The 23,644-nt window shown below is 43.4% G+C and overlaps 1 protein-coding gene across 4 annotated transcripts in view; it reads left to right on the top strand.

Annotated features, from left to right (window-relative positions):
* TTC38 (tetratricopeptide repeat domain 38) overlaps positions 1-23,644 on the top strand; it is a 32,190-nt gene that overhangs the window by 1,238 nt on the left and 7,308 nt on the right. Inside the window, exons 2-10 of one of the 4 annotated variants that reach the window (XM_035137606.3) lie at positions 3,183-3,260; positions 6,957-7,038; positions 7,939-8,110; positions 11,340-11,513; positions 15,130-15,205; positions 15,677-15,796; positions 18,646-18,705; positions 20,667-20,705; positions 22,884-22,965. In XM_035137606.3, the coding sequence (XP_034993497.1) occupies positions 3,183-3,260; positions 6,957-7,038; positions 7,939-8,110; positions 11,340-11,513; positions 15,130-15,205; positions 15,677-15,796; positions 18,646-18,705; positions 20,667-20,705; positions 22,884-22,965 (883 nt within the window). Of the gene's footprint in view, positions 1-3,160; positions 3,261-6,956; positions 7,039-7,938; positions 8,111-11,339; positions 11,514-15,129; positions 15,206-15,676; positions 15,797-18,645; positions 18,706-20,666; positions 20,706-22,883; positions 22,966-23,644 lie in introns of all 4 variants that reach the window. The other 3 variants (XM_088669967.1, XM_088669968.1, XM_088669969.1) reach the window with 3 other exon arrangements.

The following is a 23,644-nucleotide window of genomic DNA, read 5'->3' on the forward strand; positions in this document are numbered from 1 at the left end:
GGATTGCAGCCTTAATCTGCTCAATGCAGTAATGATTTTGAATCTTTGTAAATTGTATAACCTACGGTCAGAAAAATAAAGATTTTACAATGCAGCTATTAACTAAAAAGGCAGAGATAAAACATAACATACTGGAAAACTAAAGGTAAAGGGCCCCCTGACCATCAGGTCCAGTCGTGTCCGACTCTGGGGTTGCGGCGCTCATCTCGCTCTATAGGCCAAGGGAGCCGGCGTTTGTCCGCAGACAGCTTCCGGGTCATGTGGCCAGCATGACAAAGCTGCTTCTGGCAAACCAGAGCAGTGCACGGAAACGCCGTTTACCTTCCCGCCGGAGCAGTCCCTATTTATCTACTTGCACTTTGATGTGCTTTCGAACTGCTAGGTTGGCAGGAAAACTAAACAGTGGTAAAAGTCCGTGGGTGGCTCTGTGGGTTAAACCACAGAGCCTAGGGCTTGCCGATCAGAAGGTTGGAGGTTCGAATCCCCGCGACGGGGTGAGCTCCTGTTGTTAGGTCCCAGCTCCTGCCAACCTAGCAGTTCGAAAGCATGTCAAAGTGCAAGTAGATAAATAGGGACCGCTCCAGCGGGAAGGTAAACAGCGTTTCCATGCGCTGCTCTGGTTTGGCAGAAGCGGCTTTGTCATACTGGCCACATGACCTGGAAGCTGTACGCCAGCTCCCTTGGCCAATAATGCGAGATGAGCACCGCAACCCCAAAGTCATCCATGACTGGACCTAACGGTCAGGGGTCCCCTTTACCTTTAAAAGTCCATGGACATAAAATGTGTTTGTGTTTGGTCATAATTTCTTCCTCAACGGCAGAGACATTAGGATAATTGCATGAACTATGTAAGGGCATTTTCACATGAGGCTCAAAGGTTCTCTTGTCATATGGTTATACATTGACCAAAATGCTCACTTACACTGCAGATTCCTTCTCTCACATTTCCTTCCCATGATGACACTGTAATAGCAGAAAAGAGATTTTAGATTTAGAGGCTCTGTTCAAAAATGCATTGTTTAACCTTAATACTGTTAATGTTCTTAAACTCCTAAGTTTTAGGTACGATTGGGTAAGTCAGCATTGCTTTAGTAGGCAGGGCTCCTTCCATGAGCTCTGCTGAAAGACCAGCTCCATCTTCTGCCTCTTGCCCCTGGGCCCTTTCTCTGCTAGCTGGCCATTCTAAGAAGTGCTGGTGCCTGAGTTTGTGTCTTTCCTCCTCCCTCCCTGTCCCTTTCCCCTTGGGTGCAGTGCTTGTTAGATTGTAAGCCTGCAGGCTGAAGCTGTCTTGTTTTAATTGATTGTATCCAAGTTCCTATAGGAGCCTTTTTTGGCTGAAGAGCAAGGGTACTGTTAAATAGTGAGCAGACGACACATTGATTCTTCAAAGCAGCTCTTTATTTGGAAGCTGGAACATTAACTAACAGCCTGCTGAGCTGGCCTGCTTTTATAGAGGCTGGCTCAAACAATGTAACAAAACATAATTCAAAGTTTCCCTCCAAAGTTTCCCTCCTAAAACAACTGCCAAGAACCTGAGGGAAAACTATATGCACCAGGTGGCGCTGTGGGTTAAACCACAGAGCCTAGGGCTTGCTGATCAGAAGGTCGGCGGTTCGAATCCCTGTGACGGGGTGAGCTCCCGTTGCTCGGTCCCAGCTCCTGCCAACCTAGCAGTTCGAAAGCACGTCAAAGTGCAAGTAGATAAATAGGAACCGCTATAGCGGGAAGGTAAATGGCGTTTCCATGTGCTGCTCTGGTTTGCCAGAAGCGGCTTTGTCATGTGGGCCACATGACCTGGAAGCTATACGCCGGCTTCCTTGGCCAATAATGCGAGATGAGTGTGCAACCCCAGAGTCGGTCACGACTGGACCTAATGGTCAGGGGTCCCTTTACCTTTACCTTTATAACACCCCTCCCCACCAAGATAAGGCATTAGTTAAGATCATATGGTTACGTTATTTACAGCAATGCTCGTAATGGTTACAATTTACACGAGTCCTCTCACTAGGTACTATACAAGTTCAGTGAACATAGTCCTTCAAGTAGGCTGTGTTATGGAAAATTCTGGGTGCGAGGCTACTCGGCCACCCAGCTCGCCAGGCAAGGGCCTGCGGAAGGAGTCCAGCCACAAATCGGAGCAAAACAGCAAGGTTTATTACTGCGCAGCAGGTTCCAGTCAAGACTGAACACCGAGAACAGGCTTACAGTACAAGAACTTTTAAAACTTCCCACCTCAATCCCAGAATACACCTCAAAAGCATCATCAGTACATCACAGTTACATAGTTAACAGGGATTAAGTCTTGAGTAACTCCCTTGTGTACGTGTCCCTACGCTTCATTGATTATGGCGGCGATCACATGATTTGGAAGCCCTTGATCAGAGGAACAAATTGACACCAAGATGGGAGAAATTGGTAAAACAGGAGACTTTCTATGAATTTCTAAAACGTTTGCTGTTTCTCCTTGAGAGCAGCTTTGCTTTAGCTGATCTGGAGAAGACGCGGAAGTTCTGGTTACAATGTATCCATTTTGACAGGACTTGTTCCCTATTGTTCCAGCTGTCAAAGGAAAGGAACGGAGGGGAAGCGATCTTTATTTAGGGGCTTCCCGGGGTAAAACGTGTGGTGCTTCTGCAACAAGTGGTGGGGCGTAAGGGGACACGTCCGGAGGGGCTCCCTTGAGGGCATGGGTCTGGCTCCTTGCATGGTCCAGACAGAAGGAGATCAAGTTTAGGTGCCCCCCCCCTCATTTCCCCGTATCAGGCCTGCTGGACCGGCCGGTTTTTATAGAGACTGGCTCAAAACAATGTAACAAAACATAATTCGAAGTTCCCTCCAAAGGTTCCCTCCTAAAGTTCCCTCCTAAAACATCTGCCAAGAATCTGGGGAAAAACTATGTACACCAATACATAACAGGTACAAATGCTCTAAATTATTTTTTTATTTATTAAATTTTAATACTGTGTACCACCTTTCATCTGAGCATCACAGGACAGTTAACAAGTCATGTATTTATTAAACTGCTTTGAGATTTTACTACACTCAAGCAGTATATAAAATTTGTGTGTGTGTGTGTGTGTAAATTTTTAAAGTGTTTCTCTGTTATGACTTCAGAGTTTCCAGAATTTTAATATTTCTACATCGGAGATAAAGTAAGCAGTTTTGTGTCTTATGCCTTCCAGGCCTGGCAGGATGCGGGACTTGTTCTTTCAACCACAAGTAATGAGGCCTGTAAAATGTATGATGCTGCCCTGACTCAGGTAGGAATGAAGAAGAGATTATTGGACATAAAAACAATATTTATTCTAATGGATTACCTTTTGTAAATATTAGATACTTTTTCCCATATATTTTGGAGGGGTGAAATAAGAAAATTGCAATTCCAGAGGGGCCTTGTTAGACTTTAAGGTGTGAAGGGGGGAAAATCATATTAATAAAGGGAAAATAAAAATCCCCTTTAGTGAAGAAATTCCCTTTAGTTTGTTTTTGCTATGCTCTCGATAAGTATGAAGAAAGGTGAAGGCAATGGCTGTTTGATAAATGAATATTTTTATTTTTATTACATTTACATACCACCTTAATCTTCTGAGGAGCTCAATGTGGTGTACATAGCTCCCCTCTTCCCCATTTCATCCTCACAACAACCCTGTGAGATGGTAACTGGTCCATGGTCACCCAGGAAGCTTCATGAGAGCCATTATTTTTGCTATTTTTGTTAAGCCATTTAAAGCAATCTTTATTTTTTATTCAATTCCTTTACCACCCTTTATTCAAGGATCACAGAATTACAACATAAAAACACAAAAATACATTAATAAAAAAAATTCCTTCAGTAGCACCTTAAAGACCAACTAAGTTTTTATTTTGGTATGAGTTTTCGTGTGCATGCACACTTCTTCAGAACACTGAAAACAGAAGCCACCAGACCCTTATGTATATTCAGAGGGTGGGGGTGATGGGCATGGGAGTGGTAAACCTGTTGATGACTGTTAACGACTGTTAATGACTGCAATTGGTCTTGCAGGGGAAAACAAGGGCTGAGGTGCTAAGAAAAGCTTGATCATGTATAATGATCAACTCATTAGCAAGCTTAAAACCATGGAGCCACCTGGAATGAACAGAGACATAGGATTCTTATCTCATTATACATGATCAAGCTTTCCTTAGCACCTCAGCCCTTGCTTTCCCCCTGCAAGACCAATTGCAGTCATTAGCAGTCGAAAACGAAAGCTCATACCAAAATAAAAATTATTTTATTTTATTTTTATTTTGTTTCGACTCAGACCAACATGGCTACCTACCTGTAACAAAAATACACAACATAGTAAGAAACAAAAACAATAACCCCCCCAATAGTTAAAAAAGGTAAAAGGTAAAAGACCCCTGGATGGTTAAGTCCAGTCAAAGGTGACTATGGGGTTGCAGTGCTCATCTCGCTTCAGGCCGAGGGAGCCGCGTTTGTCCACAGACAGCTTTCCAGGTCATGTGGCCAGCAGAACTAAACCGCTTCTGGTGCAACGGAACACCATGACGGAAGCCAGAGCGCATGGAAACACCGTTTACCTTCCCACCACAGTGGTACCTATTTATCTACTTGCACTGGTGTGCTTTCGAACTGCTAGGTTGGCAGGAGCTGGGGCAGAACAAAGGGAGCTTACCCTGTCGCAGGGATTTGAACTGCCGGCCTTCCAATCAGCAAGCCCAAGAGGCTCAGTGGTTTAGACCACAGCGCCACCTGCATCCACAATAGTTTATTTAGCAAAAGGCCTGTTATAGGAGGAGTCTTTTTCCCTGGTGCCTAAAGGCATGTAATGAAGGCACCAAGTGAGCTTCCCCGGAGAATGCATTCCACAAGTGGGCAGGTGCGACGTAAGAAGTCCCCACCTTACGCCTTTTATTTCCAAACCTCTCAAATTATAAAAAAGCACTAATAGGGATTTCTGAGGTAACACTAACCCTCTCCACTCTTCCATATAGCCTTATTGTAATCCCCCTATCCCTTGTGGGTTTTACAAATAAAATGAGAGTACTTTTCCAGCCCAAACATGGCCCGGTATCTTTTTAAGCTCTGGGGTGAATATGAGACTATTCTTAGTGTACACACCAGTAAGGGGTTCTCCTCACTTGAGCTTTCCCCACTGTGAAGCTTTCCTCCCCCCCAAGGAAACTTTGTGTCACCCTTGAACCAGTCTCCCTCTTCCTCCCCCTCTCGGTGCACTCAAGGGACAACAAACTATCCTTTCTGCCTTAGATAGGGGTTTTGTCCTTTTAATGAGTATCCCCACCAGATGAGCAATAGATACCTCTGCTGGAAAGATCACACCGACGATAGTTTAAATGGCACTTTAACTTGACATTTAATGTCTTAAAATCTTAACGGTTGCATTCAAGTTTCATGTGTACAAGCATGTGGTTTCAATAGAACTGTTCTTGTTAATCATATAATTACAAACCTAACCAATTCCTCATCTACACCTACTCTAGTAACCTAATCCACAACCTCCCACACGCTCCCGGTCCCAAAACCCTCTCTCTCTCCCTGAATTAACGGCTACCCATCCTCTTTAAACCCGTGGCTGTCCCGCCCCTCATGGAATGGAATGCCGTCAATCAACTAAGAGGCTGGGTTTAACACTTAACACCCTGGAGTTCTACTCAAGCCAGCCCAATCCGTTACAGCAGCCACCAGAGAAAAGGCCTGTTCTCATGTTTTCGCCCTCTGGACCTCTCATGCAGGGGGCAAACGAAGAAGGGCCTCAGACGATGATTGCAGGGTCCAGGTCAGTTCATATTGAGAGAGGCAGTCCTTACCGTCCTCAGCTGTTTAATGCTCAATTTCAAAACCAGCACTTTGAATTCAGCCCAGAAGCTAATTGGCGGCCAGTGCAGTCAAGCCAGGATTGGTGTTATATGCTCAAACCGTCTTGCTCTGGTGAGCAACGTAACCCCCAGATTCTTCACCACCTGAATTTTCTGAACCGTCTTCAGAGGCTGCCCCAGTTTTCCTCCACTTGCATTCAGGCCTTGTTGTCGCTTGTCTCATTGTCCTAAGTTCTGGAGTACAGTATACCAAGGAGCCAAGCAGGCTCTATGAAAGGAGGGAGGATGCTCATGAACTGTAATGTCAGCAGCCTGAGTCAATCAGATGTTCCAGAGGTTGGTCAGGACTTTGACAAGAGAACCAGTCATAGCAACTGGAAAATCCCCCAGAACCACCTTGAAACCCACTGGATCCATCAGTCTCCAAGGGCATAGGAGAAAAGGCAAAGATCTGACCATGACAAGGAGAACTGATGTCCATATCCTCCGCTTTCAGATATAATAATAATAATAATAATAATAATAATAATAATAATAATAATAATTTATACCCTGCCCATCTGGCTGGGTTTCCCCAGCCACTCTGGGCGGCTCCCAATAGAGTATTAAAAACACGATAAAACATCAAACATTAAAAACCTCTCTGAACAGGGCTGCCTTCAGATGTTTTCTAAAAGTCAGGTAGTTGTTTATTTCCTTGACATCTCATGGGAGGGTGCCATTCAGTGTACAGAATGGACAATGGGGGTGGAGCTTCCATGTGCAACAACATGACATGCTGCAGTCAGGCCAGGAACAATTTTGCCCTTCTTGCCTTTGCAGGGAAATGGCTGTGCTCAGCCCCCTGCCCCCAGTAGTATCTTAGTTCCCAGAATCATGAACTCAACTCAGGGATAATTGGACTTACCTATCCCGGAGACTGGAATAACAGAATTTAAGTTGGTTAGTAATTCTGAATACTGTATATTAATGGAATATCACCTTAAGAATATTCCCATGGATTGCCACATGAGCTAGAAGCGGAAATATATTAAATTTGTTTTCTGCTTAATGTAAGATTTGCTTGCATGAGATGATGAAAAGAAACTTATCTCTTCTTGGATTCTTAACCAGTGTATTGTTTGTATTTGTTACAGTATGTGACCTGGAAAAATGATAATAGTTTAGGGGGCCTTGAAGGAACTTTCTCAAAACTACAGGCAGCTGACCCTAATTTTTGTAAGTAACAAAACGACCTCAGTGCATCTTTATGTGCCCTAACGTTGTTTCCTTGTAGAAAATGTGAAGAATTGGCCAAAAAAAGAGAAGTGTGTGTGTGAGAGAGAGGGCGGCGGGGAGAGGAAGGGAGGGAGGATCAGTGCAATGCTTATTTTCTTTGGGGCCAACAATGCCCATCATGGTTGAACTCAGACTAATGCTGGCCCCTGGGCTCATCTTCCTCCCCATCCTCTCTCCTTCCTTTTAGTTACCTGAGATTTATCATTTCATCTAAACAGAAAAACTTACCACTATATATGGTTACTTTAAAATAAACTTGCATTGTAAGCCAGGATTTGAATCTAGATTGGCCAGTATCTCACCATAGTCAAAATCTTAAGTTTTGTTCTTCTATTAAAAAGAAGAGTTAATGTTTCTAGTCTTCATGGGTTCAAATATATGATGAAAAATACTTTGGATGTGATTCTTGGAGGTAAATGGATATACTGTATAAACTCGAGTATAAGCCTTTTTTTCCAGCACAAAAAAACTGCTGAAAAAGCCGCCCTCGGCTTATACTCGAATGAGGCGGGCAGCAGCGGAGAAAGGCACAGGACCCGGGGGTTCGGAGAAGCACTGTGCTTTCTTCCTCTCTCCCTCTTTCTGCCACCCCTTTCTCTCCCTGCCCACCAAGGAGTTGCCAGTGGACACACAGATCACTCCTGTAATAAGTCTGAATTAATAATTTTCAGAGGGCTCGCCACCCTTTCTCATTCCATCACTCCATCAGTTTTGACTTCGTCCCCACTCCTTTCCTTCCAGGCTCCTCCTAATCTGCATGAAATTAGGTAAAGGACTGCAGGTTTTGTCCACTGATATAATCTTTTATGTAAAGTTTTTTACTTCTGGCTTTATCTGCAGTAATGGGTCATGTGATCGCTAATGGTTTGGTTCTGATTGGTACTGGGAGTTCACCTCGACTTGACAGAAAACTAGATGGTGCAATAAAGAAAATGCTGGCACTGTCACAGTCTCAGCCATTGACTGAACGAGAGAAATTACACGTCTCTGCATTGGAGCTGTTTGCTAATGGGTAAGTCCTTGGTTTGTAGCCAGTGAAGTTGGAAAGCTTTTTTTTGCCTTTTCTGTAAAAACTAGCTTTCAAAATCTGTAGAACAAGCAGTTTATTTTCATTTTCTCAGGGGCAATCTCTGTTGTAAAATACTTGATTCGGTGTACGACCCGCCAGTGCTATTTTTCTAGAAAATGAGGTGCTAGAACTCACCATGAACACCTCCCTCATTCTCTTGCAATGACATTGGTGCCCACCTGAGAGGTACCAGAACTGAGTTGTGGTGAGTTCTGGCTGAAAAAAAGCCCTCGTACCTGCCCTCCCTACTTTCCTTTAAAACATTTCTGATTTTGCTTTTTTCCCTTTGCCAAACAATAGCTTTCCAACATCTACCCTTGGACCTAAGGCATAATGTTATAATGTTATTTGGTAGCTGGAATGAGAAGCTGCTAGAATGGCTTGAAATCTTACAAATTTTTTATCTCAGAAGAATTCTAAGCCTCCCTCAGGGAACTCCGGCAGCTTTCTTAAGAGTGGAAGTAGGATTACCTTCTGTGTCTGCCAGGGCCCACTTAAGATTTCTGCGTTTTTTCATCAACCTCGCAAATGCCTTGAACACCTTTGTATCTCTACAACATAATACTACTTGGCGTCAAAACCTATTAGATATCCTATCCAGATACAATCTACCCGAGTTTAATACAGTGGAACCTCGGTTTATGAACACAATTGGTTCCGGAAGTCTGTTCATAAACTGAAGCGAACTTTCCCATTGAAAGTAATGGAAAGTGGATTAATCCGTTCCAGACGGATCCGCTGAGTACTCAACCTGAAGTGTACTTAACCTGAAGCATGGGTGTAATTGGTTCCGGAAGTCTGTTCATAAACTGAAGCGTTCATAAACTGAAGCGAACTTTCCCTTTGAAAGTAATGGAAAGTGAATTAATCCATTCCAGATGGATCTGCGGCGTTCGTAAACCGAAAATTCATAAACCGAGGTGTTCATAAACGGAGGTTCCACTGTACTCTCAAATTGTGGAGCCCTGATAAAGTTCGGGAATGGATCCTTGATAAAGACGCCTTTTTAGACACCACGAAGATAAGAAATTCTGGGTTTTCCTACTGGTTTCCCCGAGTAAAAAGCAGTCAAAATCTGTGCCAACTACTTGGTGGATATCACTGATCCCACCCTTCGGAGAGCTTTCACTATGGCCCAGTTTCAGACATTGCCAACTGCATACCTGACCAGTAGATTTACAAAAACCCCAGTAGAACATCGTTTATGCCCTTGCTTCATGAAAATTAAAGAGGATCTTATACATTACCTCCTCTATTGCCCCATTTACTCGGGCTTTAGAGACGCGATGCTGCAAATTATACCCAACTCTATAATCAATCCTGAAGATAGAATAAATTTTTTGTTAGTTGATACTAACCCATGGATTACCCATGTGGTAGCGGTCTTTGTGATGAAGGCCATGAAAGCCAGGGAAAGATTTATGGATGATAAAGTAAAGACCCCTTCATCGTCTGTTTAACTGTTTTCCTTTTCTTCCTGTTTTGTGGGATGATGGTTTTGCTGGGATAGTATGCAATGAATTTTAATATTTTTAATTACCGGTATTGTTGTGTAGATATTTGTGTAAAGGCATTGTCCTCACAATAAACGGATATGTATGTATGTTATTTGGTAGCCCTATATAATGAGTGAAAAAACAGGTGATGTTTCAAATTGAGTTCTTAAACGAAAAATATATTTTCAAGGGTCTAACCTGCTTCTAGCTTATTGTTGTTAATTGTATGGAATCTCCTCCACAAATGGTTGCTCTCAACACTGAGTGCCAATATTTTTATAATAATAATAATAAATAATTTATTATTTATACCCCGCCCATCTGGCCGGGTTCCCCCACCCACTCTGGGTGGCTTCCAACACAATATTAAAATGCAGAAATCCATTAAATATTAAAAGCTTCCCTAAACAGGGAGATTGCCTTCTAAAGGTCTGGTAATTGTTGTTCTCTTTGACCTCTTGTGGAAGGGCATTCCACAGGGTGGGTGCCTCTACCGAGAAGGCCCTCTGCCTGGTTCCCTGCAACTTGGCTTCTCGCAACGAGGGAACCGCCAGAAGGCCCTCGGCGCTGGACCTCAGTGTCTGGGCAGAAAGATGGGGGTGGAGACGCTCCTTCAGGTATACTGGACCGAGGCCATTTAGGGCTTTAAAGGTCAGCACCAACACTTTGAATTGTGCCCGGAAACGTACGGGGAGCCAATGTAGATCTTTCAAGACTGGTGTTATGTGGTCTCGGCGGCCGCTCCCAGTCACCAGTCTAGCTGCCGCATTCTGGATTAGTTGTAGTTTCCGGGTCACCTTCAAAGGTAGCCCCACGTAGAGCGCATTACAGTAGTCCAAGCGGGAGATAACTAGAGCATGCACCACTCTGGTGGGACAGTCCGCGGGCAGGTAGGGACTCAGCCTGCGTACAAGATGGAGCTGATAAACAGCTGCCCTGGACACAGAATTAACCTGCGCCTCCATGGACAGCTGTGAGTCCAAAATGACTCCCAGGCTGCGCACCTGGTCCTTCAGGGGCACAGTTACCCCATTCAGGACCAGGGAGTCCTCCACACCTGCCCACCTCCTGTCCCCCACAAACAGTACTTCTGTCTTGTCAGGATTTTTAGTTTCTAATTCTGTCTGAAGGGAGCAACAGTTCCTTTGGGCTACTTCTTTTAACATATTGCTCTTAAAATTAAGTCATACCTGTGCTACTTGTGACCCACAAGGACATACATAGCCCTCCAGACACCCACAGGAGCCTGCTGGCATTTCCGCCCCCCCTCCCCCCCGGCACCTGGCAGGCTGCCTTAGGTGGTTGGTGGCCTGGGTCATAAGCTGTGCAGGCTTATAGTACTTTAAAAAAGAAAGTCACAAGTAATCAGTAAGTAAATATGGGAGATCTCATTCATATTATTTTAGCAGCATTGTACACCTTTAAATATAAGAATATGGGACTATAGTATGAAAAAGTCTTGCACGCAAAGCCACAAAAGTTGCCAGTTGGTGCAAACAAATTTTACTAACCCTCCTGTCCAAACAATGTTTAATAATCTGTTGAGTAAAAGGGGGAAAATACATTATTTATTGAAGCATTTTTTCCTGGTTATCTACATGAAATAGGCACCGACTAAGTGAATATTTATACGTCTTGAAGGATATTGATATGCCTTGGGTTTTCCCCCTGTGTAGGCAGCTCCCAAAAGCTTGTGATACCTGGGATCAAATACTACAGAACCACCCAACTGACCTCTTAGCCCTCAAATTTGCACATGACACTTATTTCTACTTGGGACATCAAACCCAGATGAGAGACTCCATTGCTCGAGTCTATCCTTATTGGACACCAGACATTCCTCTTAGTAGGTAAAATAATTTTGCTTCTGCTATTCTCTCTGATTCTACTGCATGATCAGATTCAAGAAACTCAGATAAAAATATTATCAGATCTTGTTTATTTATTTATTTACTTAATTATTTATTATTTTAAAACATGTTTACCCTACTCTTCAGCCAATAAAGGTGTCCACATCAGTTTACAAGTGTACAATCTAAAAGTACATGGAAATCAACACAGCTGGATTTTAGAGAAAGATTCATAATAAGAAGCTCAATTTTCAGAATAACTGTCCCCCCCCCAGTACTATTATTCTTTAGCAAGTGGGGCCTGTGACAAACTGGAGGGCTCCCGTTCACTATTCCCATCAGTCAGCTGCATCCTCCATGGTAAACAATTCCATCCCCCATGGTATTGTAAAGCCCACCTGACAACTACATCCAAGAGTATTAAAAGAACTGGCAGAGGTGATTTCAGAAACACTGGCAGTAATCTTTGAGAATTCCTGGAGAACAGACAAAGTTCCAGCAGACTGGAGGAGGGCAAATGTTGTCCCTATTTTCAAAAAGGGGAAAAGAGAGGACCCAAACAATTACTGCCCAGTCAGCCTGACATCAATACCAGGAAAGATTCTAGAACAGATCATTAAGCAAACGGTCTGTGAGCACCTAGAAAGAAATGCTGTGATCACTAAAAGTCAGCATAGGTTTCTGAAAAATAAGTCATGTCAGACTAATCTGATCTCATTTTTTGACAGAACTACAAGCCTGGTAGATGAAGGGAACGCTGTGGATGTAGCCTATCTTGATTTCAGCAAGGCCTTTGACAAGGTGCCCCATGATATTCTAGTAAAGAAGCTGGTAAAATGCTTCTTTATAAGCATTGATATTCTAGTAAAGAAGCTGGTAAAATGCTAGACAATGCTACCATTCAGTGGATTTGTAACTGGGTGACTGACCGAACCCAAAGGGTGCTTATCAATGGCTCCATCCTGGAGAGAAGTGACTAGTGGGGTGCCACAGGGTTCTATCTTGGGCCCAGTCGTATTCAACATCTTTATCAATGACTTGGATGATGGGCCTGAGGGCATCCTGAGCAAGTTTGCAGATGACACCAAATTGGGAGGGGTGGCTAATACCCCAGAGGACAGGATCACACTTCAAAATGACTTTAACAGATTAGACAACTGGGCCAAAGCAAACAAGATGAATTTTAACAGGGAGAAATGTAAAGTACTACACTTGGGCAAAAAGAAAAATGAAAAATGAAAAATGAAAAAAAAATATAGGATGGGTGACACCTAGCTTGAGAGCATTACATGTGAAAAGGATCTAGGAGTCTTGGTAGACCACAAAATTGACATGAGTCTACAGTGTGATGGAGTAGCTAAAAAAGCCAATGCAATTCTGGGCTGCATCAATAGGAGTATAGCATCTAGATCAAGGGAAGTAATAGTACCACTGTATTCTGCTCTGGTCAGTGTCCAGTTCTGGGCATCACAGTTCAAGAAGGATACTGACAAGCTGGAACGTGTCCAGAAGAGGGCAACCAAAATGGTCAAAGGTCTGGAAACGATGCCTTATGAGGAACGGCTTAGGGAGCTGGGTATGTTTAGCCTGGAGAAGAGAAGTTTAAGGGGTGATATGATAGCCATGTTCAAATACCGGTATATAAAAGGATGTCATATAGAGGAGGGAGAAAGTTTGTTTTCTCCTGCTCCAGAGAAGCGGAGACGGAGCAATGGATTCAATCTACAAGAAAGAAGATTCCACCTAAACATTAGGAAGAACTTCCTGACAGTAAGAGCTGTTCGACAGTGGAATTTGCTGCCAAGGAGTGTGGTGGTGTCTCCTTCTTTGGAAGTCTTTAAGCGGAGGCTTGACAGCCAAAGGAATGCTTTGATGGTGTTTCCTGCTTGGCAGGGGGTTGGACTGGATGGCCCTTGTGGTCTCTTCCAACTCTATGAATGATTCTATGAACTGTTAATCTGTATTCTGATCCCACATAATCCTCTCCTCATTGAGTTGTTTTCCCCCTAAAGTAGTTGTTGTTTGAGGTAAACACAAACAGTTCCCTGAGCCTTACTAATACCTCCCTCTTGTTTGTGTGGTTAGTGCTGTTTGCCTACCTAATGGTTGGCACTTGCCTTTGAACTTCAGACATGGAGGAGAAGATTCTAGAAAGAGGATCTGAGTCTGAGAGAACAGACGGCTTGTGTGTAAGGTGCCTGGCAGGCATTGTCAGTCTCCATGCAGCTCCTTGGCCAGTCTGATGCAACACGGAGGCATTGGGAGTGGAGAAGGACCTACATGTAAATGCCACTCATCATAAGGAAGGAGAGAGGAATCCAGGAGAGCAAGGAGACAGATATGAGGGGAGAAGGCATATGGAAGGGTCTGTGGCTGTTAACCTCAGAGAAGAGAGGAAAGACTGTAAGGAAAATATATAAAGAACCAAACAGAGCAGCGTCCTGTGATAAAAGGATGCAGCCAAGGGAGGGACTCTTACTCTGAGAATAAGAGACCACCTGGAGTTCTGACACTCTTTACAGGCTGAAGTGAAATTTGGACAGGAGACTTCCCAATGATAACTTCATTTGCTCTCATGTGCTAAGAATAAAGTTCATTTCCTGAATGTACTAATTTCTAGAGAACCTGTTGCAAATGCTAGTTCTTATGCAGTTTCATCAAGTAAAATACTCTGTTTTTATTTTAAGGTATTTATGTATAGCAGTGTATGACATTGCTAATAATAATAATAATAATTTATTATTTATACCCCGCACATCTGGCCGGGTTCCCCCAGCCACTCTGGGCGGCTTCCAACAAAACATTAAAATACAGAAATCCATCAAACATTAAAAGCTTCCCTAAACAGGGCTGCCTTAAGATGCCTTCTAAAGGTCTGGAAATTGTTATTCTCTTTGACCTCTGGTGGGAGGGCATTCCACAGGGTGGGTGCCACTACCGAGAAGGCCCTCTGCCTGGTTCCCTGTAACTTGGCTTCTCGTAGCGAGGGAACCGCCAGAAGGCCCTCGGCGCTGGACCTCAGTGTCCGGGAAGAACGATGGGGGTGGAGACGCTCCTTCAGGTATACTGGACTGAGGCCATTTAGGGCTTTAAAGGTCAGCACCAACACTTTGAATTGTGCTCAGAAACGTACTGGGAACCAATGAAGGTCTTTCAGGACCGGTGTTATGTGGTCTCGGCGGCCACTCCCAGTCACCAGTCTAGCTGCTGCATTCTGGATTAATTGCAGTTTCCGGGTCACCTTCAAAGGTAGCCCCACGTAGAGCGCATTACAGTAGTCCAAGCGGGAGATAACCAGAGCATGCACTACTCTGGTGAGACAGTCCGCGGGCAGGTAGGGTCTCAGCCTGCGTACCAGATGGAGCTGATAAACAGCTGCCCTGGACACAGAATTGACCTGCGCCTCCATGGACAGCTGTGAGTCCAAAATGACTCCCAGGCTGCGCATCTGGTCCTTCAGGGGCACAGTTACCCCATTCAGGACCAAGGAGTCCTCCACACCTGCCCGCCTCCTGTCCCCCAAGAACAGTACTTCTGTCTTGTCAGGATTCAACCTCAATCTGTATAAGATTAAGTAATCTTATATTGACTCTCAGTTTTTACCTTTTCTGTTTAGCTACTTAAAAGGCATGTACTCCTTTGGACTGATGGAAACCAATTTCTTTGATCGTGCTGAGAAGCTTGCCTATGAGGTAAAAAATAAAAAGGTTAATTTTTGTGTAGGTGAGAGAGGTAATTGGTGGTAAGCTGGGTAGTTATGCCAGTCTGGCCCATCAAGAACTTAAAGGAATAGAATTTTTTTTGGCCTCTTTTGAGATTTCCTGGCTTCCCCAGTTTATCCTGCCAGGAATAGGTACAGCTTAGGAGATATTGCAGACAATATTTTCATTTCCTTCTCTCACTCAGCCTCACTTTGCTATTCCCTTGTTTGATGTCCTCAGAACAAGTGAGTTCCTCATAGGTGTCAACTGACTTTTTCCAGAAACATTCTATAATCCTTTTCACCTTCTCGCTGTGGTGAACTAGTCTAATATTCTTCAGTTGCATCTTTCCACCATGTTACTCAACCAAGAGGAAACCAAGGCAAGTGTTATTTATGCTTTTCTAGCAACAGAGCACATTAGCTAACAAGTACATTTTTTCCCCTCTGAACCTTCTGTTAGGCTTTAGCTATCAACCAAACAGATGCATGGTCTGTCCACACCATAGCTCATGTGAACGAAATGAAGGCAGATCTGAAGAGTGGGCTGTCGTTTATGAAGCAAACTGAAAACAACTGGAAGGTACCGTAAAATATCTTGCTTTCTGGGGTGGTTGCTCTCACACACACACACCCTGAAAGGCCTGAAAGGAAGATAACATACCATGTTATCTGCCTATATACGGTACATAAAAATGTAAGGCTGCCATCATGCATTCCTCATTGTAGTATTTGTGGTGCCTCGTCACAGTCCTGGATTTGCATTAAGTCTGCATGGGAGAGGGGAGTAAAAGAGAAGGCATGTTTAAAATGGCGGTATAAAACAACAATAAAGGTTTGAATCAAGCAGAAATTTGAATAAAGGAAACAAAAAGCAGCCAAGTGGTGATTTTAAACAATGGCAGAGGTGTGAGTAGAGGGAGCAGTTTCAAACAAGGTTTGCGGTGCTGTTCTGTATTTCTGAGCTGTTAACTGCCTTGAGATCTTCGGATGAAGGGCAGTATCCAAATTTAATTAATAAATAATGATGATGATCCCTTGAAGGGAACTGGAGAAAGGTCTGTTTTGTTAGTTTCAAATATTTCATAGTACCTTCTCACAATCTTGTTTTTTACTCCTGGTACCATGTGTTGTCTTCCACATGAAGTTCCAGATTCAGTGTAGTAATGTATTAGAGATAGTTGATTAGCAAGTGACTGAACTTGATCTTCTTCAACTGAATAGGTTAATTGACAGGCTTGCTCTTAAAAATCTATTCATCTTGAAAACACAGTAGCTTATATCAGTGTGTTGTATGTGTGTTTGTGCAAAAGGGTCTGCATGGAGAAGGCGTGGAAATAAGGGTGATCTGTGTGCAAGGGAGAGTTTGAAGAAAAGGAGGACGGAGGAAGTAGAAAATGGGAGGGGGGGTGAAGGTGATAGTGCTTTGTGTGTGTGTGTGGGGGAATTCCTTCCAGTAGCACCTTAGAGACCAACTAAGTTTGTCGTTGGTCTGAGCTTTCGTGTGCATGCACACTTCTTCAGATACACTGAAACAGAAGTCACCAGACCCTTATGTATAGTCAGAGGGTGGGGTGGGGTATTACTCAGAAGGGTGGTGGGAATGGGTGATTGGCTGATAGGAGTGGTAAACCTGTTGATGACTGTTAACGACTGCAATTGGTCTTGCAGGAAAAAGCAAGGGCTGAGGTGCTAAAGAAATTTTGATCATGTACAATGAGATAAGAATCCGATGTCTTTATTCAGACCAGGTCTCTCCATGGTTTTAAGCTTGGTAATGAGTTGAAATTCAGCAACCCAGATGGAAAGAGAAGTTGCTGAATTGCCAAGCTTAAAACCATCACGTGGCCACTGATATATTAAAAGAAATATTAAATAATACAATTGATAATTGTGTACAACTTTGGTGAGAAATCTTGGTATGGATGGGGTCAGATAAATTCATCTCTTTTACAGTTCATAGCTACCTCAGCAATATAATGTTTTCTAATTTTCCTGGCGGCAGCTGCGAAAAGTGCTACACGCCAGGTCACATATTTATCTGTGTCTGCAAGGAGATACAGAATCATATCAGAAGGATTCTGGCCAGGGGACTTTGTCATTATAGGTGTCAAAAACCCTTCTCTTGCATCACTGTATAAAGGGCAGAATAACATATAATGCATAAGGTCTCCAAACTACGGCCCGGGGGCCGGATGCGGCCCAATTGGCCTGCCAATCCGGCCCACGACGACCCCCGCTGCCCGCTCTTATGACGCGCAGCGCGGCAGCGCTCTTCCGGGTCGGGAAAAAAGTGCCGAAAATCCTTTGTGTACATGCGTATGGGCCTCTCCCGACCCGGAAGAGGTCATTTCTGGTGCACTTCCACCCTGGAAGCGCGCCGCCGCATGCGCGCATGCGCACGGGCGCACACTCCCCCGCCCGCCGGCCCGCACAGGCGCGCGCTCCCCCGTCCTCCGGCCCGCCGCGTGATCGGCGCGGTGGGAACCGGCCCAAACGCCGGTAAGTCTGGGGACCCCTGCTCTAATACAAACACGTTCATTTACTGGAATGCCTCTGTGTCTCCCATCTCTGTAAGCAGAGTTTGTGTTTAATCACAACTCTGTAAAAGCTTTCCGGAGTTGTACAAAAGTCAATTCATTAAAATATGTATGTTCGATAATGCCCAAGTACACTACAAAGAACTCATAACCCACTTACTCTCAGCAACCAGAAGCACCATAACCAGACACTGGAAAGACCTGTCAGGAGCAAGCATGGACCAATGGTACCAAATAGTATGGACCCCCTTCATCACATACACAGCCCAACAAGACAATGACAAAAATCCACCAACAGCATACAAATCAATATGGCTAACCTGATCCAAAACACCCACCCACCCCACTCACACACGAAACAAAGACCACCACAGCCAACCACAAATGAACAACCATATCCTAGGCCAACTCCAACATCTCTCACCACCAAAGGAACACAAGGGAACAGCAGAGAACCTGCCCAAGTGACGCTGGCATCCCGCCAACATATATTAAGTAAAATAGAAACATCGTCACCTGACCCCCACCTCCCCCCATCTACTTCTATCCCCCTCTTTCTTCCCATTGTCTCAACAAACCGATTTGTAATAATGTTACGAGAGACATTGCATATATTTCTGTAAATCAAGAAAATCTTTAATAAAAAAACCCCGTATGTTCATGGGCCTCTCTAAGTTTAAAATATAATGGAGCGCCTGTGGATGAATACATGGAATTTAAGTCATTTTCAGTAGCCACTGTCCTTATGGTACATTTAAAAAAAATTCTGGGCATGTAGGGAAAGTTCTTTAAGCTCGGTCATTGTTTTATTTTCGGATTTTATTATTGTAATTTTGCATTGAAAAAAATATCTATGTTTGACATTTCTTCAGCATTCTTTCATCTGTTCCAGGATAGTGACATGCTTGCTTGCCACAACTACTGGCACTGGGCTTTGTATTTTATTGAAAAGGTATGTGGATGCTTCTGTAACTGTATTGAGTCTGCAAGATAATCCTTTCAATACATTTCATTTGCTGCTATGCTTTCACCTTTCACCTTTCGTCCTTTGACTACCGTTGCACTTAAGTTCCTTATCTCATTTTAGTTTATTTAATATATTTGTTTCTCACATTCCCACAAAAATTGTTGCGGACAGAGAGCATTGACATTTTTCTTCGTATTGGATACCTGACTTGAAGTTTTCCCATACTTGGGAACAAGTACACTACCGCCTCATATTTTGCACTCTCTCATCACCCCCATCAGTGCAGGAATGTGATAAATTATTCTTTACAGTTGGGAAAACCAGATAATGATCTATGGTGAGGTCAAAATATTTGCTAGGGTCTTTAAATTCTTTTCTGCCCTGAATGCTCTGCAGAATGACAGGGTGCCTCTTGTGTCTCTCTACAGTTAGAGACTTTAATTAGTCAGAAGCAGTGAATTTGATCTCCAGGCCAACTTCCTTTCCATTTCAATGCTCAAAGCAATGTATAATTATTTTACGAACATATAGAACTCATTTGAATACAGTAAAACCAATGGCAACGCAGCATGATAACATGTGATAGCCCATTTCTAAAACAATTTCTGAAACAAGGACTGCGCCTCCTTTTTTTGAAACAAGCTGAACACCACTCCAGTCCTCCATCTCCCAACTACTGATCTTCACTAACCCGCACTTGCAGACTACCGGCCTCTACTAGAGACAGGGCCTTTTCATTACTGGCCCCAACTTGGTGGAACGCTCTTTCCCAGGAGACCAGGGCCCTGCGGGATTTGTCATCTTTCCGCAGGGCCTGCAAGACAGAGCTGTTCCGCCTGGCCTTTGGGTTAGACTCAGCCTGACCCCTGTGTTTTTCTCCCTCATGGCTTGGATTTATGGACTACTTAAAATGAGGCTGCACTTTAAATTTTAATACTGTATTTTAATCTGTATTTTAATTAATTGTTTTTATGTTTTATTGTAATTCTGTTGGTGTCAGCTGCCCTGAGCCCGGTTTTGACTGGGGAGGGCGGGGTATAAATAAAAATTTATTATTATTATTATTATTATTATTATTATTATTATTAATGTGCAAAACTTAAACCGAGCCCTTCAAGATATACAAAGCAACCTGCCTCAGAAGGGAAGCAGAGCTAATATGCAACACAAAAGGAAAAGGAAACATAAGCGACTTTCTCCTCCAACACTGTAAAAAGTTTGGGAGACACAACTTTAAACAAATACAGTGTAACGATATAGGGGGATGTGTATGTATGTGTGTGACTGTAATTGTGGTTTTGTTTTGTTTTTAAGGGAGGGCATTCAGTTTCGTTGTACTATTTAAAGTACAATGACAATAAAGTATCTATCTATCTATCTATCTATCTATCTATCTATCTATCTATAGTAAGGTTGTGTCTGCCTGCGAGTCCCTTGCAAATAAATCAGCTGAATGAGGGTTTAGAAAATGAAGTGCTTCCAGACAATTCCGCAGCACTGCTCAGGCTAAATAGGCATGAACCTTCAGTAGATACCATGGGACCCCATGAGAACAACACATAAAAAAGCAACGTGTGGGTATGGCTATACCGTAGGTTAGTTAGTATGGCTTTCCCTGTCTGTGGGGAGCTGCCCTTCCTTGGGGATTATCTACTCCCAGGGACTGCATGCTGGTGGTGGACAGTGCCTTGGGTTGTATACTGCAACACTGAAGAGCTGTTTCCCTGGGGGCAAAGGGTGGTGACTATGTAGCCAATGTGCAGGGCCCCCACCCACCAACAAAACTACATTTTCTCTTACCTGGACATTTAAAACATGTTTCAGTTTGTCAGAAATCTGATTGTCAAATTTATTGACCCAATGCATGGTAATTACAGAAGTTACAATATGACGGGTTGACTGTTTGCAAATGCACAAATAAAATGAAATCCTCTTTGTTCTTGTAGGGTGACTACGAGGCTGCTTTGACAATTTATGACACTCATGTGAGTATGAGCAGCATACGTACGGACACATGAAACCATATTTGTGCCTTTCCTTCTGCTGTATATAGCCTGGTGTTTTCACATCCCATTAAAATAATTACAATTTCAGCACCAAGAAGAACAGATTTTCTCAGAACTAAGCCCTGGCTTCAAGGGGAATTACACCCTTGTAGGTGCATATTTCGGGGACCCAGGTGGCGCTGTGGGTTAAACCACTGAGCCTAGGGCTTGCCGATCAAAAGGTCAGCGGTTTGAATCCCCACGACGGGGTGAGCTTCCGTTGCTTGGTCCCAGCTCCTGCCAACCTAGCAGTTCGAAAGCACGTCAAAATGCAAGTAGATAAATAGGTACCGCTACAGCGGGAAGGTAAACGGTGTTTCCGTGTGCCGCTCTGGTTCACCAGAGGCGGCTTTGTCATGCTGGTCACATGACCTGGAAGCTATATAATAATGCGAGATGAGCGCGCAACCCCAGAGTCGGTCACGACTGGACCTAATGGTCAGGGGTCCCTTTACCTTTACCTAGGTGCGTGTTTGATTGCAGGCTAAGGCTTAATTTTACAACATTAGCCAGATACAACATAATAGATGCAGATTTGATAATCCAGCCTACTTTGTTGCAGAATTTGAGCCAATTTGGTACATTTTTTTAAAAGTGTTTTAGCTCAGAATATACATAGCTCTGCTTTACAACCTTGATTTTGTAAAGATGAAAGAGTAGTTCAAGTGTTTGGGGTGTGTGTGGAAAGTTCATCTGCTTTGAACTCTCTTGAGTTTGCACTAAAACATTGTTTCTGATAGTTGAGATGCACTCTTTTTTCTTCTGAAGTAAATTTGGAAGTACTCTTCATTGTTGTATTAGAAAGGTTTGCCCTGGGAGCATGTAACAGAAGGAAATAACTCCTTGTAGAAATTATTGCTCTGGACATTCATTTTGATTGAAAGAAGGCAAACCCAAGGTAGCAATTTACCCAGAGCTACAAGTGTCAAGTCTCCTCTGTGGGCAGGAAATGTTCTGTCTCCATTGGGAAGGTTACTGTATATTCCTGCGTATAAGACTACTTTTTAACCCAGGAAAATCTTCTCAAAAGTCGGGGGTCGTCTTATACGCCGGGTCGTATTTCTTATACGGCGAGTATATCCCAAACTCTATATTTTAACTGGAAAAGTTGGGGTCGTCTTATACGCCCAGTCATTTTATACACTGGAATATACGGGTAGCTTTCATGCAGGGATTTCACAGAATTGCAGGCTCCCTTCAGAGGCTCCTCTGTGGAGAGAAGCCTTGGGCTCACAGGATCCTTTTAGTTATTTAATTCATCTCTCACATGAGACTCCACATTGTTACATGGGGCATTTTTATGCCCAGGTCACAATTTGGGCATTACAGTGGTACCTCGGGTTACAGATGCTTCAGGTTACAGACTCCGCTAACTCAGAAATAGTACCTCAGGTTAAGAACTTTGCTCCAGGATGAGAACAGAAATCGTGCGGCGGCAGCGGGAGGTCCCATTAGCTAAAGTGGTACCTCACGTTAAGAACAGTTTCAGGTTAAGAACAGACCTCCAGAAAAAATTAAGTTTGTAAGCAGAGGTACCACTATGGGTTGCTAAAGGAGGTGTGTTGCTGGCACATCCTAGCTTCCTGATACATATTGGCCTGGCAATCTGAGAAGTAGCTTTTCTATAGTTCTGTGTATGTGAAATAGCAAGCACCTTGTATCTTTATCAACACCCATGTCTTTCTTCCTATCATAAGCATTTGTTGGACTATTTCAGTCTTCCAAAGAAACATGTAACTTCTATTAATTCTATTAATTTTTATACGTGATTTTGGATCAACAAGAACACCAAAAGTATGTGGTGCTCTCTCTCTCCCAATGAGACTTTCTAATCAGTTTTATGAAAGAACAGTCCCTTATTGAATTGGAAGAACTGGAGATAGAGAAGCAGCAGCCAAAAAGAGTCTCTGTAAAGAGAAGAAGGGCAGGCGAAGGAGGAGGAGGAGAACCAAAGTGTTCTTACATGGATGGTGCGCAAAGGTTTAAATTCACAAGGGGACAGAGGAAGTGCAAGGTTCAAGATAGCTGTCTCCTAAAGCACAGCATAAGGAGAATGTTAGAAATCTTCCATCTGGACTGTGAGGCCAATCCAAATTCTGAATGCTTTGCGGTTTACAGATTGCTCCCAGGTGCCAGTTGAGTGGATCTATGCTGGATGTTGTGGACAATTGCTCCATGCTGTATCGGCTTCAGTTAGAAGGTAAAAGAGACACTCTGAAGAGGCTGTGCTCTTGCCTATTTAGGCTGGCAACAGTTTTCTTTATTTTATGCATTTGAATCTCTTTGCTCTTTAGCTGCTACTCCCTTCCCTGGCTAAACAGAAGAAGGACTGACAAAGAGTCGGCCTGATCAATACTGTGCATGAACTACTATAGCAAATCTCACAATTTTCTTAGCTACTTTTCTCTGCCCATCTCTCTCTTTTGTTTTGTTTCAATGTATTGGGTACCCAGACCAACTGAATTGGGTTAGAGGCAGCTTCCAGTGCAACAATGACTGAGACATGAATCCATATAGCCAGTAAAGGCCCCTCCAGACATTGTTTTTATTGCATATGCCTCTTGATTTGTGTTCAGAGCAGTCATATGTGATTCCGCTTTCAAGACTTGCACCTGCAAATCTCTTGGGGTGGTCATGCTCTTTCATTTCCAATCAGTGCATATCCTGCATTGTCCTGCTGAAATCCCATAATTTTTCATACAACAAATATTCTGAGAGGAGTTGTTTTTTGTACTGCTTTTGTTGTGCTATAGTCCTCCAGACAGCAATAATGTGGAAGCACCGCAGAACAAATTAAAGCAGAATAAATAAGCCGCTAATACAGCATTGTTATGTCAAAAACACGTTACAGAATAATCTTAAAATCAAACATTACTCTG

The sequence above is a fragment of the Zootoca vivipara genome, chromosome 5 (assembly GCF_965207765.1).
Source record: "Zootoca vivipara chromosome 5, rZooViv2.hap1.1, whole genome shotgun sequence".
In the NCBI taxonomy this organism is placed as follows: domain Eukaryota; kingdom Metazoa; phylum Chordata; class Lepidosauria; order Squamata; family Lacertidae; genus Zootoca; species Zootoca vivipara.